The sequence below is a fragment of the Podarcis tiliguerta genome (genome assembly GCF_965153285.1).
Source record: "Podarcis tiliguerta genome assembly, chromosome: 3".
In the NCBI taxonomy this organism is placed as follows: Eukaryota; Metazoa; Chordata; class Lepidosauria; order Squamata; family Lacertidae; genus Podarcis; species Podarcis tiliguerta.
In genome coordinates, this window is record NC_139536.1 from 28,958,364 (window position 1) to 28,983,561 (window position 25,198).

The window sequence follows — 25,198 nt, forward strand, 5'->3', positions numbered from 1 at the left end:
CTCGGGTTAAGTACTTAATTCGTTCTGGAGTTCTGTTCCTAACCTGAAACTGTTCTTAACCTGAAGCACCACTTTAGCTAATGGGGCCTCCTGCTGCCGCCGCATTGCCGGAGCCCAATTTCTGTTCTTATCCTGAAGCAAAGTTCTTAACCTGAAGCACTATTTCTGGGTTAGCGGAGTCTGTAACCTGAAGCGTATGTAACCCGAGGTACCACTGGAATGTCTTGCCTTAGTCCTAGCTCCCTAAAGTTATCCAGAACCTCCCAACGCTTCCCAACACTGGTTTTGGTGGATTGCTTCTGTGTAAATCAAACTTCATCTTTTTTAGAATATATTCACAAATTATTTGGAGGCTTTTGTAGATACAGTACCTTTAAGTAAATATGAGTTTATCATCTATAACCGCTAGAACAGACATGACTGGTATTCAGCGTGAAGGCTTTCACTTTGTGACCTTTCTGGCTTTTAGCAGTGGAGGTTTTCAGGTGGGTTCTTCGGTGCAGCACCTCTAAACTAAGTGACCATATCCAACTTTGAAACGTTGTTTTTGAGTAGGTATATTATCTGAAGTTTTCAGTGAGGTGAAAGCTCACTTCTCCATGGGAAAGACCATGCTTTTGATACTTAGTATCACCAAGATATCAGAATGACAGTGTTACTGTATTTTACTGACAGTTACTTAAAGCCTGTCTTCACATAGAATATTTGAATTACATATCAGTACGTTTATTTTGCCTTTTGAGTAACTTTAAGGGTATGAATAAGGAGACTTCCAGTTTGTGCTGTACTAGCGTTGAGCAGCCTGCCAAAGAGATCCTCATTTTATTCTCCTGTCCTCCTACACAATAAAACAAGCTTAAGTTTTTCCAAATTAGGAAATTTCATGACTCACACACTTTCACTGTATAAGCAGCAATCGCTGTTCCCAGTTCCCACATCCTTGCAGACAAATAAGGGACAAAATAGTTCTCCCCTTTATTTAAAGAGGAAGACAATCCTTTTGGGCGGTGGGCTGTGGTGTTGTTTTTGGAATTAAAACAGACTCTCTCTCTCTCTCTCTCTCTCTCACACACACACACACACACACACACACGGTGTTTTAAACCAAATTTAATTCTCTTCTAGTGGCATTCCAAATCATGATCCCAGTCTGACACCTTTAATTTAGCAGGAGTTATTCAGGCCTTCAATTTTTTTTTGAAAAATCAAGCTCTTTCCATTGCATCATACCAAATGTATATTTTGACTGAGTGCCTTTTATCTGATGAACTTCCTGAATTCCCTTCTTGCTTGGGTGAAACTTGTCAGACATCACTTTATTAGGTCGTTTATTCTGTGCTATAAACTGTCTGATGACTTAGGTTGAATATGAAATTACCTCAGCTGCAGTTGCCTTAGAGCACAATCCTATACATGTCTACTCAAAAGTAAGTCTACTTATTTCAGTGGGCTTACTACCAGGAAACTTGAAATTGGATTGTAGTCATAGTGTCAGTGTTTTCACATACCAGATGCAAAGGATAGAAATCTATTTTGTAATTGAACTTTTAAGTGGCAAAATTGACTTGTTTAAGTTAACATTAGCTTTGTGAATGAAAGTGTAACACAAGAATGGGATGCCACTGAGAGAGCTGCTATTTTGCAGGTGGTGATTTTGACCATAACAGACAACAGTCAACTGTGTTTCTCCATGTGTCCCAACCCTCTGAAGCAGTTTGGGGTGTGAGCAAAAGGGCCACAGTATGGGAGCAAGGAAGGGAGAATCTCATTGCATGATCAAAATCTATTCCACACATAGATGGGCACAGTTGATTGTTGCCCATTATGGTTGAAATCCTCACCTGCAAAATCTACTTGTATGACATTGGATATAATACAGTACTTATATTAATCTTATACTCGTAACTGATAAGAATAGCCAGAAAAACAGGACTTCGAAGACATGGAGTGTACTATGTTTTGAGTATTAACCGTCAAAATATCTTTTACATTGTGATCAAAGTATCTTCATCTTTTAGTAAATGATAAATGAAGATTGTCTGACTTACTGGGCAGTACACACATAGTGGTAGGTATTCTGTTGTGTCCATCTACAAATGGAGCAAACTTCTGCTTGTGTACGCAATAGGACTCCAATTCCTCCTCTTTACAGTCCTTCCTGAGGACTGCAGGAGGAGCAGAGAAAGAAGAAGTAACATTTTGCAATCGGAAGTCCACTTTCAAGATGGTGAATATCACACCAGGAGTAGATTGTGGTAATGCCCTCTTTCCCCAACCTCCCCCCTCCTGAGTGTGCATTCCCCCCATAGATCTTAACCACTGTTTAAGCACTGCAACAGTACAGTCGTCCCTTGGTTTTCGAGCAGCTTTGTTCTCGAACATTTTGGCTCCTGAATGCCGCAAACCCGGAAGTGACTGTTCTGGTTTGTGAACTATTTTTGGAAGCCAAACATCCGATGGGGCTTCTGCAACTTCCAGTTGGCTGCAGGAGCTTCCTGCAGCCAATCAGAAGCCATGCTTTGGTGCCCGAACATTTTGGAAGTTGAACGGAATCCATTCCAAAAGGTACGACTGTAATGAAATTATATGTGGTTAAAGTTAACCTTGTAACCAGGCTTTGTTTAGTCTGATTTTAAATCATGGGTAGCAGAGGACCTGGTAGTGAGTTTCCTCAATCTCATTTTTTTAGCCCAGGGCAATCAAAATAGGATTCCCCATGTACCATTGTATGGTGCCTATATATCTTTGGTCAGTGTTATTCCGTCTGTCTGAGAAGTCAAAAACAAAAAAGCATGGTCTTTTTAATTATTGTGTTTTACATAAAGCAGAAGGCTTTCACTTTGACAAGTTTTATTTATATTCTTCCAGGAAACTGTTACTTGAATAATCTCTGGCTTTGTACTCAGCAAGCAAAAGGCATGGTTCTACATGACTGCTTTTGCATATGTACTCTCTCCAAAACAAATCTAATCTTGAATGTCTTGCAAATGAGGACATGGGGTTCACTAGGACAAATCTGGCAGCAGAATCAAAACTCTGGTATTTCTTTCATTTTACTGAGATCTTAGCTGCCAAAACATTAGTATAGCAGCTGTACTAATGAATAGCATTAGTAATTGGGGTAGGAGGGAGTGTTCAGCTTTGATATGGAATGCTAGAACACATAACTTAGATCAGTGGTCTTCAACTTAGTAAAAATCCAGGGCTCACCTTTAACCTAAACATTTCTTATTTTTCCATTTCTTTTTTTTTTTTTAACCATATATTTATGTGGTGGTAGGATAATTCCATAGTGACCAACATAACCTTTACAATCTTTTTTACATAATATTTTTCTATTAGCGAATATTATTTGATTTCCATTTACCTTTTTTTTGTTTTTTGTTAACTGGGTTGATCTTCCCTGCAAAAATATTCAAGAAGTATGCCACTGAGAGTTTAAACAACTTTCTTTTTATTGTTTTAACAGGCATGACAAACACTAAAGTTTTGCAACCTCAAGTATTTATCTGAAACTTAGACAATTCTATCCTCTGAAACCATGAATATTTTTTCTGTCTGCAGCAATATACATATACAGCTAATGTTTCATAGATGAGTGTCAAAATTACGTAAACTGTGGGTAAGCTGGGTTTTCTGGCAAATAAATTGTGACCAATGTAACGTGAAAATTCATTAATAGGCACTTACAAATAACTACCTCCAAAGCAAGACCCTGTGCATATTGCACTTTACTCTGTATTCACAAATTACAGATCAGCACCAAGTCCATATGTGAAGTTGTAATGCCAACAGGAATTTACACTTGGCTATAGCAACACTCCAATTATTCTCCCCCCAAAAGGTTGAGAAATTGGCTAACAATTTCTCAACCTTTGCAGTAACTGAGTTGCCAGCTGTTTCAGTTTCCATACTTTCTGGCAGGATTACCCTTAGGGACATCATTCTGTCAAACAAAAAGACAGAATGAAATATATATTCATATATTTTGAAATATATGAGAAATTCATTTATACTTTATGTTCAAGACTCTTCAATCTTTTACAGGGTTGTATTGTTATCCAGAGGCAGATTTAGGGCCAATGTGCAGAATTAGGGCACTGTGCTGCTGAGGGTTCCCCAAGTTAGTAGTGTACATTGGTAACTGAGAGGATACCTTTGAAAAATGACTACCAACAATGAATTGCCATTGTTGAATTCTAGTGTTTCAGTTAGTTGCATTGTTTCCAGTCTTCATTTCTCCTACTCTCCAATTAAAGTCAGTGAAGTCTGGTCCCTTAGGGCAATCTGGACTTAAATCCTACCAAGTGAAATGTCAAACAATTAAAAATCTCAAAGCCATACTCTTCCCTTGTCCTACAATCCTTCCAAAATCCATTTTAATTTAGGCAGACTAGGAGACATTTCTTTCAACTGGCCAATCAAGTTTTCTGCAGCACTCAGCCAATTTCAATCCAGAAGTATTGCTGTCAACAGGAGGTCCCACCCGTCTCCTGGTAGAAAAACAGTGTGATAGTAAATCTGTATATTAATGGAGCTGCTGACTCTTAGCCCTGATTGTACAGGTTTCACCTCCTTCCTGTTGTCACATTGGCAGTCCAGCCACATTAGCAGGTATACTTTTCCATTAAACCCAGGAGCCGATACATCTGTTCTGAGTAAATTCAGAGCAGTTTGCTTAGAAGCCACACCTACATAGAAGTAAAGCTTAGACCCCAGCTCTTTTGATTAGCCTTGCATCTTTCCCTGTTGAGTTGAATGAGCTCCACTGAATATTAACATGACTGTATAAAAGGTCTTTTGACCTTTTCTCTCCCCTTCTCCAGTGTCTCTGCTAAAATAAAAGAATAAGATGAATGTGAAAGATCAATACACAAACTATATATTGTACTCCGTAGGGTTAGTTGTCACTATTGAACCATTCCTACCTGATGAAAGCTTCATAGATTGCCTCTTCCAACAAGAGATTGATAATATATGCCCATGTGACAAGGTGCAACATGTTACATTTGGTTGTATGGTAAGCTCAAATGCACAGAATGTGTGTGCACTAGCCCTGCCAAAGGTGTGAAGGAAGTACCATGCAAATGGTTGATTTGCATAAGCACAGAGCAAATACCATATGGAATGCTGCCATGGGAAGCATTAACAAGTGGCCTCAGTAAGTGGACTATGGCATACAAAAGCAGCATCAGAAAAGACAGACAATTGAATAAGTCTGGCAGGGAGCATGCTTTCTTGTGCAAATAGAGGTTTCTTTGCTGTTTCAGAAATTTATTTTAGGTGGTGAATTAGCCAGATATATTTCTGTATTAAACTTTCTATACCACCTTTCCAAAACAATTCTCCCAAGACAATTCAGAAACTAATTAAAGCAATAAAAAAAAATAAAGAAAAAAAACCATGAGAGGAGCAGTGTGTACATAGCGGCAAAGATGCAACAGAAAGCCCGCACAGCCAATAGTTTGGAGCTAAGAAGCAGGATGCTGTAAAGGTTAAGGCAGAAGAAGCAAAAAAACTAAAAGTCTAGTGAAGTAAAGCTAGGAGTTGGTCCAGAAGATTTCAAAGCCCCAGGGAGTGTTAAGGGAGCAGGTTCTTCCCAAGCTGGGTATGCTAGGTTCACGCCATTTGAAAGATTTGAAGGATGGAACGAGCCTGTTGAATTGAACCTAGAAACTGGCAGGCTAGAGAACATGTAATACCATTTTGCACAGCTGTTGCTTCCAGACAGTCTTGAAGGACAACACCCAGACAAGAAATGACTGTGATTGATCTGCATGCTTTCTAAGGAATTATTAAACATTGCCAAGGTCTTAGATTTCCAGATGCAGCTGGCTTATTAGATGTAGATGTAAACATTGCACCTGACCCCATCTGCACTTAAGCTTCTAGGTCAATTGTTCAATTATCCCGGGGAGAAAGACAATCAGCCTGAGCTTGTTCCTGATCTCACATTTGGGTTCTACCCTAGGGGCAAAGTAGTGGTTGAGCAGGTCTTCCAGATACCCAGCTTAACCCTCCCTCCCAAAAGTTGTAGAAACAAGAAGTTGGTTAACTTATAATGCTCGAAAATATGCAGTACTTGCTAAAAAGGAAATGCTGGAGCATTGTAGTATACCTTTTTAGTTACTGATGTGAAGATAGTAACATATAACCTCAAAAAAATGCCGAAGGAATTGGTTCTTCTCCTGTAATGGGCATTTTATGCTCTCATAATCCATGTAGTGGCAGATCCTCTATTTCAATATCCACACAGGAAAGATGTGAGCTAGAAGGCCAGAGGAGGGGCAGACTTTGGTCTTTCAAATTTCAGTGGTGCCCTGTGCAAGGCCGAAATTCTGCGCCTTGAATTACCCTAAATCCGCCTCTGGCCAGAGTACAAGCTTTTAAACATGAAATATGTTTTGTAAAATATACGTGTCCTCATTGTATTCCATTTGGAAAACCTGAATTATTGGACTGTGTTGGTAAGTACAGTTTTCTTTCTCAGATTTTGATTGTGAAGGATAAATGTGGAATTCACATCCCTGGGTAGGAGAGACAACCAACAGAAGTCCAACAAAATAAGTGGCTGTTAGTTACTGGTACATAGTAATGGATTTGATACCCTGTAATGTTTCAAGCTCTTGCTGTCCTTCAAGATGAACCTCAAGGTGAATCAGTCCATTAAGCCCAGAGATGTAAGTGCTTGAAAAGATTAGGTTTCCCATCCTCAAACATTACCAGTCATAATTCTTTTTACTGGTACATTTTAAAACTTATTTGAGTATCTATCTCAGTACATAACAGTAAATTACTAATTTTAAAACAACTTCTCCATAGGGCTACAATTGGAGATTGTAATCTGATCCCCTTTGACTTTTCTTTATCTAACATTTCTTGCTCAAATGCAAACTTAGATTTTTATTGTGTGCCTTTCAAGAATTAAAACACACACACACACACACGGACACAAAACTGATGAATGAATTACAACATCAGCAACACCTCTTATGTAGGCTAAAGCAAATTAAATCTTATCAAGAGTTAACACAATACTTGAATGCCTCCAAAAGATTAAGTATAAAATAAAATGACCAAGAGCTCAGGGCAACCCCTTAATCTTTTTATGCTGGACTTAAATTTTCGTTGCTGTCAAAGCCAAGCTCAGTATAAACTGTTCATTTCCTGAAAGAACAGTCACATCACTAAAGGGGTTGTAAGATATTCGGGGGGGGGGGTATGCCTCATACATTTATCTAGTTGGTAATGTAACAGGTATGGATAACATCCTCCATTTACCTTTGCCCATAAATACAAAATATTTGAACCCCCATTTCATATGGCCAATGGCATTGCAGATAAAAGCTGTAAAATATTTCCTGAAGGCATGACAGTGAGAGCTAGAGATATAATGACAAATAAGCCACATTTGTGAAATTTGTATCCCATCGCTTGAAACAAAGCTTGTCTCTCTCTTCCCCATCCCTTTCTTTTGAGCAGCTGTTTTCCTCTACTAGGGTGAAGTAGAGGATATGGCATTCCAGTATGGTTTAGGCAATGATCCATGTATTTTGGGAGGTGGGAGGGAAATCAAATGGGGGCGGTGATGGGTGGGAGGGAAATCAATCCAGAAAGTTATGTTAAGTGAGCCGGACTTCAGAAAGCCATAATTTGCAAAAGAGGTCGGTTTAGCTACTTCAGTTCTTCTGCTTTCTTGCTTCTATCTCTGTGGACAAGCACTTCAGATGCCGAGTGCACATTTCTGCAGCTCAGAATATAAGAAAGCCTTATGAGAGAGAACTGGCTACCCTCAAGTTCTTATATTTATTTTATTTATTTATAAAAATATTTATATACCGCTGTATCATAAAATTATTTCACAATGGTTTACAACAGCATCCTGTACTGTAGGCCTGGACAATGTGTCGATACATCACCGAGGACTGGTATCGGGGCTAAAGCGCGATGGCAGCTTCACCCGACGGTCTATCGCAAGTAAAACCACCACCGCTCCTGAGTTGCTCTGCCACCAGAGCCCAGCGGGCTGAAGGAGAAACAAGCTGCAGCTGGGCGCTGGTGACAGAGGGACTCAGGAGGAGTGGCGATTTCACTCACAGTGTGAGAGCCAGTGTGGTGTAGTGGTTAAGAGCAGTGGACTTGTAATCTGGTGAACCGGGTTCGCTTCTCCACTCCTCCACATGCAGCTGCTGGGTGACCTTGGGCTAGTCACACTTCTTTGAAGTCTCTCAGCCCCACTCACCTCACAGAGTGTTTGTTGTGGGGGAGGAAGGGAAAGGAGAATGTTAGCCGCTTTGAGACTCCTTAGGGTAGTGATAAAGCGGGATATCAAATCCAAACTCTGCTGCTGCTGCTGCTTCTTCTTCTTCTTCTTCTTCTTCTTCACAATATACCCCCAGGTGAAACCGCCACCATGCTCTGGCCTCCTAACTGAGGGAGGAACATTGGCCATGCCAAGGCGGTGGTGGATAATAATGCACCGTGTATAATTGTACAGAATTCTGTCACCTGTTTATTCATTTATTTAACAGATTTGCATGCGATCCTTCATTATAAACATTTCCAGGGTAGTTTGTGTCAGTAAAACAGAACAAATAAAACCTACAAGAACATCGCAGAATGAAAAAGCCGATTAGACTACCACCGTTGTTAAGTCTGTGAGGACTAAAAGGTCTTTGTCTACCACCAAAACAATACCAAAGTGGATACCAGGCACCTCTCCCTGGAGGGGAGAGAGTTGCCTAAATGGGAAATGAGAACAATTTCCCTCCCATCCTTTAGGAAATCTTCCCAGTCTATGATTCTCATGAAAGATGATGCACACATGCACAAAAGATCCTGTCCTGGTATCACTAATTCCAAATTACTTAAAAGACCGCCTGTCTTCTTAAGTTGGTGGCATTTTTATTTTTTTGCATTTACATTATTTCTTGTAAATAACTCTGGATATGATTAGTGATATAAAATTCCTATACTAAAAAAAAGTTGCATTACTTTTTTTCTTAAGCGATGAAGCTTTAGGAAAACCAAATCTATTTTTACTCACTTGGGGCTGTAGGCAGGCTGTTGTTAACCACAGCATGGCCTTGGAAAATACCTTGTAACTGATGTGGCTCCTGCATGTACTTTGCAATTACTTTAAGGTTACCAGATTTTTTTCAATAAATCCAGGGACACTTTTCAACTTCATTAGGAATGATAGGATTTTGTGTGGGGACTGATTTGTAAATCCGGGGACTGTCCCTGGGAAACGGGGACATCTGGTAACCTTAAATTACTTGTCCTTTTCCAGTGCATTTGTTATACTGTATGGTTACCACTGATAGTTGTATTTATGTCTATTTAGTTGGAAAAAAGATTAGGGGAAAATACAACCGATTTTATAACTTTTAAGGATTGCTAAAATATTTTAAAGCCCTAATATATTTATAGTTAGGGGCTTGTGAAAAATGCTTGGTAATGTTCAGCTGTTTTGCTGTTTGTTTGTTTGCTTGCTTGCTTGCCCCCTCATTGGGCCAGTCTGTGACTTCCTGAGTTTGCAAAAAGGGTCCAAAGAGTATTACATTGAAATTAAGAAAGTGGCTCACTTCCCAGCTGCAATTGAAAGAACAAAGGTCAAATTTTAAATAAAGCAAAAGTTAATGAGTAAAATTATTTACTTGAATTAGCAATGGACATGCAGTACATTGATACATAATGGAACCAAGGAAGGGACTAGAGGGAAGTCAATTTGTTTTGTTTCTGTATTGTTGTTATTATTATTTTGTGTTATCTTTGGGAAATTAATAAATTGTTATTTAAAAAGAAAGAATTTTCTTGAATTGATCGCACTGTTCAGTTTTGTACATTTCAAATGTAGGCCAAGTATGAAAGCAGACAGAAAACTTAGGGTTGTAGTCAACTAAGAACTACTTAGAACAGAACCATTGAACTTAATTAACCTATGTTAGTCATTTCCACTTACTTCAGTGAGTCTACTCAGGGTAGAACTAGCATTGCATACCACTCTAAGATCGAAATCTTTGTGATTGAAATCATCTATAGAGCATTTTTGCTGGTTTGTTCACACTCGTAACTACGGTATATTGTGAGGTGGGTCTTCCTATTCCCATTTAACATTTGTTTTATAATTCATTAATCCTAAATAGATTAATATTGCTCTGTTGTTTACTCTTATAGCACACATCTGTCGACGGATATACTGAGCCCCATGTCCAGCCCACAAAATCAAGTAGCAGACAAAACATACCCCGTTGCAGAAACTCAATCACGTCTACAAATGAAGACCATCCTCACATTGGGAATTACCGCTTACTAAAAACAATAGGAAAAGGAAATTTTGCTAAAGTGAAGCTGGCTAGACATGTTCTTACTGGTAGAGAGGTAAGCTGTTTGTCTTTTTTTTGCTTGGTAACAGAAGCCTGTGTTGCCTTATTCACACTTGTCTGTCTGCAATGAACATGCTTATTCTCTAGCTCTGTGATTGAATATGTAACAGGCTTTTCTTAGAGCCAAATGAGACATCAGGGCAGCAGACGAGTGGGCAGAATTACGTGTACTACTAAATCTCTTTGAAGAGGTAGGTTTGGAATTGAGATATTTTAAGATACAACAAGAGCATTTGAAGAGTAGGATTCCCCCGAAACAGCTGTCTTTTTTGCGGTGGGATGGTAAGATCGGAAGTAAACCCCACCAAAAGAAAAAAAGTTTTCTAAATGCTTTAAAAAAAAACTTCTCTTCCCCATCCATGCTGCCTTGAACCCCCATATTTTATAGGAGATCAGAAGGTCCTGGGGTTGGATACTGTTCCTGTCCCATCTAGTTGTGCCCTGATTACTGACATTGCCAGCACAAGAAACCTCTGTAAATAGATTGTATTGGACAGAGTGGATAGAACAAGTTGCTCTGAGAACATTTAATGTGGATGGGCCTGTGTATTCAGTATAATCAGGTTAACTTCTTACAAGTACACATATTTTTCGCACCTAGTTTTTAGAAGAGGAAAGCAAGGGAAAAAATACAGAGTGTGCGAGGGAGAAAGATCCCCCTCCGTGCTGGCTCCTGGCTGCTCCCATGCAAGTCACAGAGCCCCTTGGATGGAGGGAACTCGAAAGAGTGTTCCAAAGCCCTCTTCCCCCGCCTCGCCTCTCTCCCCACCCCCTCGCATGGGTGCCGCCATTGGGACGCTTGCACGGGCGGCATGCCATGCCCCCACCGCTCCAGAAACCAAAGTCCCCAGCTCTGCCACTGCCAGCGACCACACATTCGCTCCATAAGATGCACAGACACTTCCCCTTACTTTTAATAATAATAATAATAATAATAATAATAATAATAATAATTTATTATTTATACCCCGCCCATCTGGCTGGGTTTCCCCAGCCACTCTGGGCGGCTTCCAAAAGAATATTAAAATACTGTGATACATCAAACATACATCAACATTTTTAGAGGGAAACAGTGTGTCTTATGGAGCAAAAAATATGGTAATACCAAACATTGCCTGACACCGTGAAGCCCCTTAAACATGTTCATAGGCCCACTATTTTCTTGGAATTGTCATTGTTTCAAGGAGCTTAATTTCATTGTTTTTGTCTGACTGTTTGCTAGTGTTCTGTGTAAAATACTGCTTGTATTTTAAACTTTAAAAACTGTAAACCTCTACACTGACTTCATTTGTTTGCAATGCTAAGCTGTGATTTAGAGTTAGGTGAGCAAGATTCAAGCTTATGCTCACCCCTCCTCTGTTTCAATTGCTTTTGCTTTCATTTGCAATTATCCCCAGTTGCATGTGATTAGTTAACCACAGTTTAGAGCAGCATCTGAACCCTAAATTGTATTTAACTGGTTTCTTTAAACAAGCCAGCTTTCTAAGCCACAGTTTGAGGTTTGCTGCGTTTGCATGTAACACTAAGCCAAACTATAACTTAGTGAAAACAGCTGAACTCTCAGGGAAGAGGTTGCAGCCACTCTTTATCCTTCTTAGTCCTTTTAGAATTTAGCTTAGTGTGTTCCTTGAACGCAGAACTTGTGGATTAAGTTCCCACCTGCTGAAGGACCAGGCAGGATCAAAGTGGATGTAAACTCCTCTCTGGTAGCCAATGCATTCATGCAGTCCCAGTAGTTTGCCTACTTATAACTTGCAAACCAGGCCACTGGCTTATTTCAGTAAACCATAGTTAAGATTCATCACAGTTTGTCTTGGTTCAGAAGTAACACTAAGCTGCAGTTAGCTAAAAACAAGCTAAAGTTTCTCATCTCCTTGAAACAGCACAAGAGGGGAACAGAAAGTAAATGTGTCACTAAACTATAGTTTAGTGCTGTGTCCAAAGAAAGCCAATGTCTGCCTAAAAATACTCACCTGTTGGTACCTTCAAAAGAGTGATTTCTTTATATCCCTAGGTTGCTGTGAAAATAATAGACAAGACCCAACTAAATCCTACCAGCCTACAAAAGGTAAGATGCTTCTTTGAAAAGGTTAAATATGTTGTCACTTCAATAAATTGGCCCATGCGATTTAAAAATAAAAATATTTTTATTCTTCCTCATAAAGAAATACTACTGTTTTTGCCTTTACAGGACAATTGAATTGCTCTGAAGTTTTTATGCACTGAATCCTTGGGCAGTTAGTTACATTGAGATAGAGAGATGCTTTCCGTTCCAGATGTGAGGAGGGGGCCACACTAACATGACCTTCCTTCTGAAATATTCGGAGCATGTCCTATGCAGTGGAGCTGATCCATATGTTCAGTTGGTGCACCCAAAAGCTTTCTGTGTGGAGCAGCCATAAAACACATACAATTTTAAGCAGCCTCCAAAGTAGCTCCCATATTAGTCCAGGTTCAGCTTTAATCAAGTCACTCACCTCTAGTCCCATGTAGGAACTGTCTGAGGTGATGCTGGTGCATATTTTCTTGGCATAAGTGAACTGAAACTCCTGAAATAAATAAGTTACATTTCTTACTTCTTTAGCCAACCAAGATCTCATAATGGATTTGGGCAGTATTGTATGTTGGAAAGGAGAATTAAGTCCCACTGAGATCCAGAACTCTAAAATATTGGTAGTTATACTTCTGTAGATTTGGAGTGATGTCACTTTCTTGAAGAAAAGTGTCCTGTGGGTTGAAGAAAAGTATGTTATATGTTTAAGCATTTTGTGAAGTATATTCGTTTTAACCTTTCCTGAGAAATAAAGCAGTTATTCAGATCTCTTTCTCTGGATCTCCTTGCTGCAATCTTGAACATTCAGTCACTGGTTTGAGAAACTGGTTAAGAACAATTCCCTGCCAGACTTCAAATAGTAGTAGAATGTGCAGTAAGGTTTTGGGTGTAGTTTTTTTTAAAGTTTGGGCAGGGTCAAATTAGTTAAAGCCCAGAGAGTCTAAAGATTACTTACAATGGGCTAGATCCTGACTAAATTAGTTGAACTTAGTTTTCAGTGAAACGTTAGTCAGCACCCAAGCAGACCCCCTTTATTTCAATGGGAACTTAGTGCAATTAACCTAGTCTGGTTCTAATCCAGTATCTCTAGACAAGCAACTTACCACTGGTATTTCATAGACACTTATCTAAGTGGGAAACTACATCTTAAACATTTTTGAATTTTGCATTCTGCAGTTATCCTTAGAATGTCTAAAAAACACCCTAAGTAAAATAGTTCTCTATTTTTTACAGTTGTTCCGAGAAGTACGAATAATGAAGATTTTGAACCATCCTAATATTGGTAGGGATTTGACATTTGTTTTGCTGAATCATATTAATTTTTTCCTGTGTTTGCCTTTTCTTCTAACTTTGAAGAATCTCACTAGGTGACTTTTAGATTTGTGATCAAGGCCCTAATGCATATTAAAAAGACATCCACATCCACATTAGAGGAAGCCTAAATACAAAGCAGGCCGCTTCAGAGGTTTGGGGATCACTTGCTTTCAGGACCCTATGTGCCCCACTTCAGATGACACATCAGTACTGAAATGAAGTGGGCTGCTTCAGAGGTATTCAGACATTCTCCAAAACAAAGCAGATTGTCTGTAGTCAAGTGGACTTGTCCCAAAACTGCACAGAACTTTCCAGCCTCTGCTTAAAAAAACCTCATCCTATCTCCTCTCAGTCTCCTCTTTTCCAGGCTAAACATATCCAACTCCCTCAAGTGTTCCTCATAAGGCTTGCTTTCCAGACCCTTGAGTATCTTGGTCACCCTCCTCTGCACCCATTCCAGCTTATCAGTATCCTTCATAAATTGTGGTGCTCAGAACTGGACACAGTCTGCTCAAGGCAGAATAAAGTGGGACTATTGCTTCCCTTAATTGGGACAATATACTTCTGTTGATGCAGCCTAGAATAGCATTAGCTTTTTTTTTGCTGCTGCTGCTGCATCACACTGTTGACTCACAGTGTTTTACTTCTAGGAAATAAGCTAGTTTATATGTAAATTTTCACCAAGTAGGGCCTGTGACTTGCATCATTCTCTGGTAACTTTCTGCAGGGCCAGTGACTCATCAGATTAGTTCTTTAGCCTTTCATGAAGGGCTGTTAACACACTCTTAGGGATGTCCTTAAGTGATTGTTTATCCTGTGTTTTCAAGCTGTGGTCTGACTTAATTTGGTTGTAGTGTTTTATGAAAATGGGGCACTGATTTTTATCAAAATGGATTTTTAACATTGCTCTTTGTTAAATCGATACCACTTTGATAAGAAAAATTGAGGCCTGTGAATAAGAGCAGGTTTGCAAAGTGTGTAACTTTCCCTTTCTGCTTTAGTTTTCCCCACCTTTAGAGCCCCACTTTGTGATGACAATTCTTCTGGCTGAGGAAGGCAGAACAGTTTTGTTCCAGAGACAGTTATTGTTGCTGAATCGGCCAGAGGGCTTGTTGCATACAAGGTATACACATTGCTGCATACAGGGTATGCCCTTTTTTACTCCTTCCAGCTGAGTGTGCTGCCTTTCCAACATGCTTAGCTTTCGTTCACTTATTCTTAAACTATTGAACAACAATAATTTTGTTAATATATTTGATAGGCAGTGTCCTGGTTCTTAGTTGTTCTACTTTCGCATCTAGCATTTAACCTCTTGTATTCAGCGAAAACAAAATACAGTATGGCCAATTTCTAACTGGTTCTAGAGAAGTGGGTGGTTTTACTTCTACAAGTTTCATCTGTAGAGCCAAACTTTGACTCAGATTTGCATTAAATTGTGACATAGATAAGAAATAACATTTAGCTGTTTTAAAATGTTCTGTATTGTTTGTGCTAAGGCAATTTGTTATCAACTTTTTATCTTGCAGTTAAATTATTTGAAGTTATTGAAACAGAGAAAACATTATACTTAGTTATGGAATATGCCAGTGGAGGTAAGCAAACATTCCATTCTACTTTTATGGGCCGATTTGAAATGTAGGAATTTGAAGATGGACGTGGGGCTGGCATAACACCTCAGAGCTGTGATATACTTTTGGTATCTATTGCATGACACTCAGCTGCATAAGAGCCATAGTTTCCATAGGACATAGTTATCTCTTTCGTTGCTGTAGGCTGCTTTATAGTCTGTGTCCTTGAAAAGGACAGCCTAGTTCTCACCTACAGCAGATGAGTTGGTAGGTCTTTGACTGGACTAAAATACTTCAGAGTGCATCTGGAGACTTACATGACCCCCCCCGACCCCTCAAAAAACCACAACCAGAAAGTATTCCTAGCATGTAATGCAGAAGAGTTCTAACCTACTCCCTGACATGTTGGATTTCTATGTATAGGAAAGTTTTTCATTGAGGAATATTTCAGCGTGTGACTTATTTTCTGCAGTGTGAAGTAGTATAGTCCACACAGGTTTACTGCCTAATTTTCTGTTGTGTGAAAAGTCAGCATGCATAAGCAGCACATCAGCTCGGTTTAAATAAAGCAGTTAAGCCTAATAGGTTTGGTGTCAAAGTTTGGTGCTGATAGAAAAGAAACTCTTCCAGGGAGCCCATATTTTGAAGTTCAAGTGGTAGAAGTTCTGCTAAGAATGAATTCTTCATTCTCAGGAAAGACAAGGCTGATATCCTACACTGGATGAGAAACTGAGTTATTAATCTGCACACAGTTTGGATTGTGTTTCCCCAATAATCAGATGGTTGGATGAGGAGCACTTTATTTATTTGTGGGTGGTCAGGCTAGTTAAAATAGTTTCTAGGTCCAGGGGCGTAGGAAGGTGGGTGCGGCCTGCCCCTGGTGTAATCCTTGAGAGAAATGACAAAATGGCACACCTCGGGGGAAGGGCACTTACCGTGGGGCCTGGCATGCAGCGCACCCGAACCACATGTCTCTCCTGGGAATGACGTGGTGGCTCAGGGCCCCGTGCTGCCTGAAACGGCAGTGTGGGGCTTTCATCCGCCAGGAGGACTCCGTGGGCAGCTCTCCATGCTGCCCCCGTGCGTGGATCACTGCGGCGCCCCCATGCGCAGATCACCCCGCCCCCGCCATGCTGGGTGTTGGAGCAGCTAGCTACACCCCTGTATAGGTCTGTAATTTTTGTGGACATTTCTGCAAGCCTGTGACAGATGAATCCCCCCATAACTAACTATCTTTTCTGTTAGAGGAGGGCAAAGTCAACAGAAATAAAGGCCAGTATGCCCAATTCATCACATCACTCAAAACAAGTTTTGTTTATTGTAATGCTTATTTTTGTTGTTGTTTTTTTAATCATTTAATTTGTAATGTATATAAAACAAAGAGAATAACAGGCAAAAATGAAAACGAAACTATAAAATAGGCACATATAAAGAGTAGTTGCATGTGAGTTAAAAGTCCAAGTAAACACTATCAACTTTATCTGATCATCAAGTATAGCTTCAAATTTGCCAGGCTTGTGACGAGGCTTATCATGAAAACGATGGTTCCGCTGTATATGTCATAAAGGAATCCCAAATCGTATAAAAAAGGCCTTGAGGTTCTAGTCCTTGCCACTCTCAAACTGTGTGTGATTTTCTCCATTATAACTATTTTACAAAGTAATAGGTACCAAGCCTCCAGTGTGAGATTTGGGGCTGTTTTCCATTGAGTTGAAATTACTATTCATGTCATTGAGATTGTATATATAAGAGCAATTCTTTTGAAAATACACGTACATTGGTATCATAAAAAATATTCAGTAACATTAATTTTGGCCAACAGACAATAGTTTCCTCAGTAATATTTATCATTTCTGTCAAAAGTAAATTCAAAAAAATCACTTCCACCATAAATGATAGTATGTACCAAATTTATTGCAGCCACTCTGACAATTAGGTGATGTAGAAGAAAACATTTTTGACATTTGCAAAGAAATGTAATAATTTTAAGGAGTTTTCGCTAAGAAAACTGGAAACAGATTTTAAAATTTGGGTCTAGTTCCCCAAATTTTATTCCAATCCTTAGGAAGAATTTGTGTGCCAATATCTAGTTCCCATATCTTTTTAACCGGTTCCATAGAGCTGTAAGTTACATTAAGCAATATAGAGTACAATTTAGAAACTAATCCTTTTTCTCCTCTATCCATTGTGCCCTATAAATTTTCAAATTGTGTTAAAGGTTTCAGAGCTTGTGTTTTTACATGTTCTTTTATAATAAAACTGTGAATCTGATTAAAATAAATCCAGTTTGTGTTAAGATTTGACCAGTTTAATTTTCTTCGGTTATTGTACTGCTTATCGATAAGACCTATGAGCCTGGCCTTTCCTTCCAACAAGGAATAATCCAAATACTATTTTTATGAGTTGCTTAAGATATTTCTTGAACACATCTCAGGAAACAGATCCATGTCCATAAATTTGGTGTTGTTGGGAAGCCTAAAGCTTCACTTATAGGTTGAGTGGTAGTATAAGTCAGAAAGCAGCTTGGGAGGGTGCAGGGAAGCCGAAGGGGGAAAGCCGCCTTGCATTAGTCAGAGTCCTTGTACTGTCTTCTGCTAAAGGAATGAATTAGTTGACTGACAAGCACTTTGATTTGTCACCAGGGAAACCTGTGCAATATAATTCTGTTCCATTCTGCTTTAGGAGAAGTGTTTGACTACTTGGTGGCACATGGAAGAATGAAAGAGAAAGAGGCACGTGCAAAATTTAGACAGGTAAGAAAAAGTGAACCTGAAATGCTGGCTTCAATAAAAAATACATTTTAGTGTTGTGAACTAAGCGCAGGAAATGTAGATCCCATTGACACTAGGTATTAAGTGTGAAATGGCTGACTTGGTTCGCTCATATTTTTACTAGGCATAATCTCTTATTATCTAACAGTGGCCCTCTAATATTTTCCCTGTGCTTCTTTCATCTCTTTGGGGACATCAAAAAAATCATTATTATTTTTTTTACAAAGGAACAGAACAGGAACACAGTGCCTACAGATGTAGATCTCTTTAGTACAGCTCTTTTATCTTTTTGCAGATGCCTGCTCTTTGACATGTACAGGGATGCTGCCGTCCCTCCCAACTTCTGTACTTTTCTGTGGAATTTTGCTTAGGGAACTTACAGCCATGAATGATTTGGGTCTCCTCTCCCCACAATTCTTCTTTACCAAATCTTCAAAAACATTAAGTCATAAAAAAGAGCTTGATGGTAGGAAGGCTAGGACAAGTTGAAATTGCTTTAAGGAAGGTTGCAGTCATAGAATTATAGAGTTGGAGTCCAACCCTTTCTAATGCAGGCATCCTTCCCACAGCCATCGCTGGCTACCAACCTTTTGGTTATCAACTAGACCCAATTCCCTCAACCGTTCCTCATAAGGCTTGTTTTACAGATCCATTATCAACTTGGTCGCCCTCCTCAGCACACAGTTATGTGGGAGTAAGACCCTGAGCAAATATGCAGTAGTCTTGAAGGAGAAGGGAGGCAGACCAAGCAGTGGCGTAGCGTGGGTTGTCAGCATCCAGGGCAAGGCAAGTAATTTGCGCCCCCTAACCCGTGGATTTTAGCACTCAGAGAGCTGCGAGTGCGAGCCCTCCCCCCCCCTCGATGTTGCGCCCGGTGCGGCCGGCCCCCCCTGCACCCCCCACGCTACGCCACTGAGACCAAGTCAGTCACAACACTGGCCATTAGAGATATAACCAACTATGAGGCACAGAGAAGGTTACAGTATACTGTAAAGGCTATATGGGGATAGGAAGGGGAATGCTACTGAAAATTAGACCGGGTCACTGACAGAGATACTTCTACTAGCACACCACTGATTATCAAGAGCATGGCTAGGCAAACTAAGGCCCGGGGGCCGGATCCATACCAATCACCTTCTAAATCCGGCTCGCAGAGGGTCCGGGAATCAGCATGTTTTTACATGAATAGAATGTGCCCTTTTATTTAAAATGCATCTCTGGGTTGTTTGTGGGGCCTGCCTGGTGTTTTTACATGAGTAGAATGTGTGCTTTTATTTAAAATGCATCTCTGGGTTATTTGTGGGGCATAGGAATTCAGTCATTCCCCCCCCAAAAAAAATAGTCCGGCCCCCCACAAGGTCTGAGGGCCCGGCCCCCTGCTGAAAATGTTTGCTGACCCCTGATCAAGAGAGTACCAAGTCATCTGCTCTTCCTGGAGCAAAGGACAGTTTGGCTGGGAGGAGAGAGGAAAAAGACAGCAACAGAAGCAGCACAACTTGCAATGTAGAAAAATGACAAGGAAGGATATTCAGCCACTGGCAGGAAAGAACTGAGCCTCCAAGAAGTAGAACAAGGAAGATCTGTATCTCTGGTGCGGGATGCGAATGGTGCTGTGGTCTGAACCACTAAGCCTCTTGGGCTTGCCAATCAGAAGGTCATCAGTTCGAATCCACGCAACAGGGTGAGCTCCTGCTGTGTTGTTACAACTTCTGCCAACCTAGCAGTTCGAAAGCATACCAGTACAAGTAGATAAATAGGTACCGCTGCAGCGGGAAGGTAAATGGTGTTTCTGTGTGCTCTGGCACTCATGCTCCAGTAGCGGTTTAGTCATGTGGACAAACGCCAGCTCCCTCTGCCTGAAGCGAGATGAGTGCCACACCCCATAGTCATCTGGACTTAATTGTCCAGGGGTCCTTTACCTTTTACCTATCACTGGTGCCTTATTCTGCCTTCCCCCACCTGCTTTATTTGCTGCAAAAGAATGTCATTTTAATTATTCTGTGAGGGTGCATACCTAAAAATAAAAATTAAAGACTTAAGAAATTAGTCTCTTCTCTTTTCCCTACCCTCTACAGTCCTCCCTTTGCCATGTAGATGGTTTAAATGGGGAAATAATACTGTTTTATGTGCTGTATGGAACCAATCTTCAAAGTCCACTTTATTGTGCAACAACAGCACTTCAGCGGTGTTAAAGAGCTCTAGTGCGGAAAGGCCCATTGCTTTAGTTCCTAAGTATTTAAAGTATTAGAGCATTCTTTAGGAATATTTTCAGTGGGTTGGATCCAAAGGTCCTTCTTTTGACTTTCAGGCAAGTTTGATTGTATTGCAAGTTTTTTTCAGATCTTTGAAAACAAAATGCCTTTTAATGCTTGTGTGTGTGTGCCATAATTTACTCTTGGGGAACCTGGGCAACTTGTTCAGCACCAAGGAGAGCATTCAGAAGCACATGATGAGTTTGAAGACTGCAGCAACTCAGCATATTTTGTTAATATCGCTTACAGTAAATAGGAATCTTAAAAATGTGATTAAGTTAGACTTTTTTTGTCGTAAACAAAAGACTCCTTCATTTTGATTGACATATTCACCCCAGTCCACTTGGTTGCAAAATTTAGGGGAGTACTTGCAGAACTGTTCTAGCACAAGGCAGTTGCGCCCCCCCCCCCCCCGAATTAACTAATAATGGCTTTCAGGGTTTTGACTTTTTGCGTAGTTACCACTGTGTGGAAAGTAAGCTTGCACTCAAGGGCTGACAAAGGAATAAATGTTGCATGTATTCTGACCCGATGCCATGATTCCAATACATTTTCTGGATCTGGTGGGGGCTATTGTGGTGTAGTGATGAAGAGGCTGAACCACTATGAAGCAGGGATTTGCTGGCTGGAATCTTTCCTTTGCATATAACTCATTTGGTGGCTTTAGGCAAGCCATTTTTTCTCCATGTCAGTGTTCCACTTGCAATAAGGGACAATAGTGTAGCAACCTCATAAGGTTCCTGCAGCGGTTACAAGAAGATAATAGAAGTGTAGGGTTTGATCTGCTTCACTATATAAATGTTAAGCATTCTTCTTGGAGTCGTTCTTAAATGTTCGCTTATTAACCAGATTTCTTATTTCAGATTGTGTCTGCTGTGCAGTACTGTCATCAAAAGTGCATCGTTCATCGTGATCTCAAGGTATGTTCCTTTTCCCATCCTTTAAGAACTCAAACTGTACGGAAGCAGAACAATTTATGTGCTCTCTTTGTAAGTTTGTAATATATATAATAAATTGCTGCTTAGTCTCTCCCCATGTTTGTCAGGCATGTAAGTCATGAGTCCTTTCTTCCCCTGAAGAAAAGCAGGACTCACTGCCCAAATCTTCCTAGTCGCCAGTCCAAGGAAACTTTAATCCCACCCCGTTTTATTAAGTGCAGTCATCATGCTGCCTCTTCTCCTGACTGCCTAGGAGATTGGGAGTGCTGCATTGTAGCTTTATGCTGTTCCCTTCTCTTATTCTAAGCCATAACAATTCCTTTAGAGCAGGCATGGCCAAACTTGGCCCTCCAGCTGTTTTGGGACTACAACTCCCATCATCCCTGACCACTGGTCCTATTAGCTAGGCATGATGGGAGTTGTAGTCCCAAAACAGCTGGAGGGCCAAGTTTGGCCCTGCCTGCTTTAGAATCATCACGCAGTCCTTCCCTCTGGATATGAATCCCCACCTCCCTTTAAATTTTGGAGCTAATTTTCACTAGTATTACATTTGCATGTTTTTGCTAACCGCGTTAGCAAATCTGATTCCACTCACGATTGTGGATAATGCTTTGCAGCTATAAAATAGAAGCACCGTTGAGAGCCCTATCTTGATGACCAAGCGTGTGCGCATGTGAAGGCACATCTGTATGTGTTTCTTTGTAAAAAGTTCAGCAATGAAGAGTCTTCTGCTTTTTAACTCTCCACAATCTATATTTCCAATTCAAAAACCACTGTCTTGGTTGTTTTCATCTCTCATTGTACCATCATAGAGCATCTGGCTTCTTGGCCCTCTGTTCTGCTATATCTCCCCTTCTTCAGTTTATCCCAGAAAGTCACTGCCAAATTCATTTTTCTCTTCCATCAAAGTGAACCTTAAGCACAGGCTCTGTGTCGTGCTCAGCGTCTGCTTCAAGCTCTCAGTGCTTTGAAAGCTGCTCATCAATCTGCCTTTGACTATGGGCCCATCTATGTGATCCTTTAGAGATAGAAGTCACTGTGAGTTATCCTGAGCGCAAATGCTTTTAATGATTAAGGAACAGTGAGATTCACTGAAAGAGCGTTAAGTGAGAAATCTAGAGGAGTGGACATTCTTAACATTGAAGAAACAAACCTTTGGAGCCGACAGCAATCTTAAGGTATAATTGTTAAAGAAGATGGCATTAGACCTGATTGATTTTATGGAGTCAACTGTCTAAGGGGCAGGAAAGAGGGAAAGACAAAAGGAAAACCTGGTTCTGTTTTATATAGGAATCACTATATGAGTTTTCATTTGTTTTGCCTGTGTCTTTTTAATTCCTAAACAGTCCAGTCGTTATTTTAATTTCTCTTTTACATTTTTCCATTCTCCAAAGATCCAGGGCAGCATTATCTCTGTAGCTGTTTAGGTTACAATCCTATGCACACATATTTGGGATTGAGGCTCATAAAGCTCAATGAAACTTATTTTGAGCAGACATGCATAGGATTGCACTGTGTCTGATATGTGTACACAAGTCCCATTGATGGCAGCAGGTGTACTGTCGGCTAAATCTTACAAAATCTATACAAGATTTTAAAAATTCCTGCCCTCTTCTCATCATGAAAGGATATCTATTCGATCTCATCTTATTTACAATTGCCGTTCCAGAACATTCTGCATTCTCAGTACTGGTGATTGCCTCTTATGCTGTGACATATAGCAAAACACAAAGCTCTGTAGAATGACTAGTTATTCTCATAATGAAGTTATGGCGAACTGTTATGTTGATACTTACCTTTATAATTCTATTTTCATTTTTTCAGGCAGAAAACCTTCTTCTTGATGGAGATATGAACATTAAAATTGCAGATTTTGGTTTTAGCAATGAATTTACTATAGGCAACAAACTGGACACTTTTTGTGGAAGCCCCCCATATGCTGCCCCTGAACTTTTCCAAGGAAAGAAATATGATGGGCCAGAAGTGGATGTCTGGAGTCTTGGAGTCATTCTTTACACTCTAGTCAGTGGATCGTTGCCATTTGATGGTCAGAATTTAAAGGTACAGTTGAGATTTGAAATGGCTAAGTCTAGTCTTCAATTTTTCTGTCTCAATAGTAGATGTTCTTCTTTGTCTGCTTTTTCTAAAGGAACTGAGAGAACGGGTATTACGGGGGAAGTACCGGATACCATTCTATATGTCCACAGACTGTGAAAATCTACTGAAAAAACTACTTGTATTGAATCCAATCAAGAGAGGGAGCTTGGAAGTAAGTATTGTGATCTTCCCCCATTCCCCTCTCTTATGTATTTCATTGGAATAACTCAAAACCTATAAGGAATAGACTACTCCTACATTTCTCCAAATATGCTACCACAGGCTGCTTCACTGTTCTGGTTTTTTTAGTATCATTTTTCTTGGTAAAATGGTTTTTTTATGGATCCTAGTATGTTGTTAAAGCTTTTTTTAAAAAAAAACAAAAAAAAACCACCTTCCCATTGGAAGCTGTTTTTTCTGGAGGAAATAAATACAAGTTGGTGTATATCATGTGTGTGTGTGATGATCAAACATGTAAGGTTTCATCCTGAGCTTATGGGACGTAGTCGCCAGTTTTTGCAAATAATACCAATCTAAATGGAGGTTGGTTAGTTGGGTCTACCAATTGACAGTCTTCTATGTGGGAATTTTGTAACATGTGCAGTAGAATTGTCAGGTGAGGTTCATTAAATTCATCACCGGATGACCTTGGATTCTAGTGATATGTGTCGGATAGTGGGAGAGAGAGAGAAACTTCTGTCTATCCACTATCCCCATATATTATTTCACAATCCTAGATACCTTTGTCATGTCCCCTCTTGCCTGCCTTTTTGGAGCCCCAAATGTGAAAACTTCCACACTTCCACACAGGAGAGTTGCTCCAGTCCTGTGAAAAAAATGTGTGAAAAAAGAAGAAGCTTTTTGATCAACCAAAACTGATGCCTCTGATTGGGCAGATTTTTTAAAAATTAACTCATTTTAATGCAAGAACTTAGGAAAGCTATAGGTGGCATGCACTTTCTTAGAATATCAATTTCCTCTTCTCTCTTTTGTAGAAGAGAATGCCTCTTCCAAGATTCACACAAGAAAAGTGTGTGCATTATCTTTAAAAAAGAGCTGTTTTCTGTAGTAATCCTTTTTACACATGCAAATTTGGGAGGTTGCAATTAACTACAAATTTGTGTAATTGTTTGACTAAGATTTCTCTGATCCGGTGAAAGCTCTCATAATATACTTAGGCTTAGAATTTCAGTAATGTGACATAATAATGGTCCGACAAAATGAACAGCATATGATTAAACAGCTAAATTCGGGATTGGAGCAAAGCACAAATAACAAAGATCATGTTAAACTGTCTGAAATGTGAATTATAAAATATTCTCAGATATTTATTGTTATGCATACAAAGATACAGTATTCTGTTTAGTGTCTCAAACTATGAAATGCTGGTGTTTTTTCTGTAGCCATGTAGTTGTATCACCCCTTTCCACAAAAAATGAAATGAATGCTAAGTTAATTGTGCTTCTGCTGAAAACAGTGTACTTGTCCGTTGTACTAATTTAACGGATAAAGTTAGTGCATTTAGTGTAAGAAAGGTTAATTGTTCTTCAAAAACCAATGATGCATACTTTTTTTTATATAGTAAAGACAGCTGAGTTTTAAAAGGAGCAGTTTCCATATGAGTACCTGGTTCCCATTTGCTATGATAGTTGGTGAGCTGCATTTGAGAAAAAATATTTTGGTTATGTATTAATTCCAGCAAGTTGAAGCAGCCAGTCACCTAGGCCTCTGGGCTTTGCATCCATGGAAGATTTACTGCTTGTTAATGCCCAATAAAAGTACAGCAGATGATAAAATGGCTTGAGAAGTACAATGTG

The 25,198-nt window shown here is 39.8% G+C and overlaps 1 protein-coding gene across 8 annotated transcripts in view; it reads left to right on the forward strand.

Annotated features, from left to right (window-relative positions):
* MARK1 (microtubule affinity regulating kinase 1) overlaps positions 1-25,198 on the forward strand; it is a 72,911-nt gene that overhangs the window by 23,495 nt on the left and 24,218 nt on the right. For 4 of the 8 annotated variants that reach the window (XM_083433283.1, XM_083433281.1, XM_083433284.1 and 1 more), the window contains 8 exons: positions 10,180-10,383; positions 12,403-12,456; positions 13,675-13,723; positions 15,282-15,347; positions 18,006-18,076; positions 21,210-21,266; positions 23,109-23,345; positions 23,434-23,553. In XM_083433283.1, the coding sequence (XP_083289409.1) occupies positions 10,180-10,383; positions 12,403-12,456; positions 13,675-13,723; positions 15,282-15,347; positions 18,006-18,076; positions 21,210-21,266; positions 23,109-23,345; positions 23,434-23,553 (858 nt within the window). Of the gene's footprint in view, positions 1-10,179; positions 10,384-12,402; positions 12,457-13,674; positions 13,724-14,756; positions 14,879-15,281; positions 15,348-18,005; positions 18,077-21,209; positions 21,267-23,108; positions 23,346-23,433; positions 23,554-25,198 lie in introns of those variants that run through there. The other 4 variants (XM_083433285.1, XM_083433286.1, XM_083433287.1 and 1 more) reach the window with 2 other exon arrangements.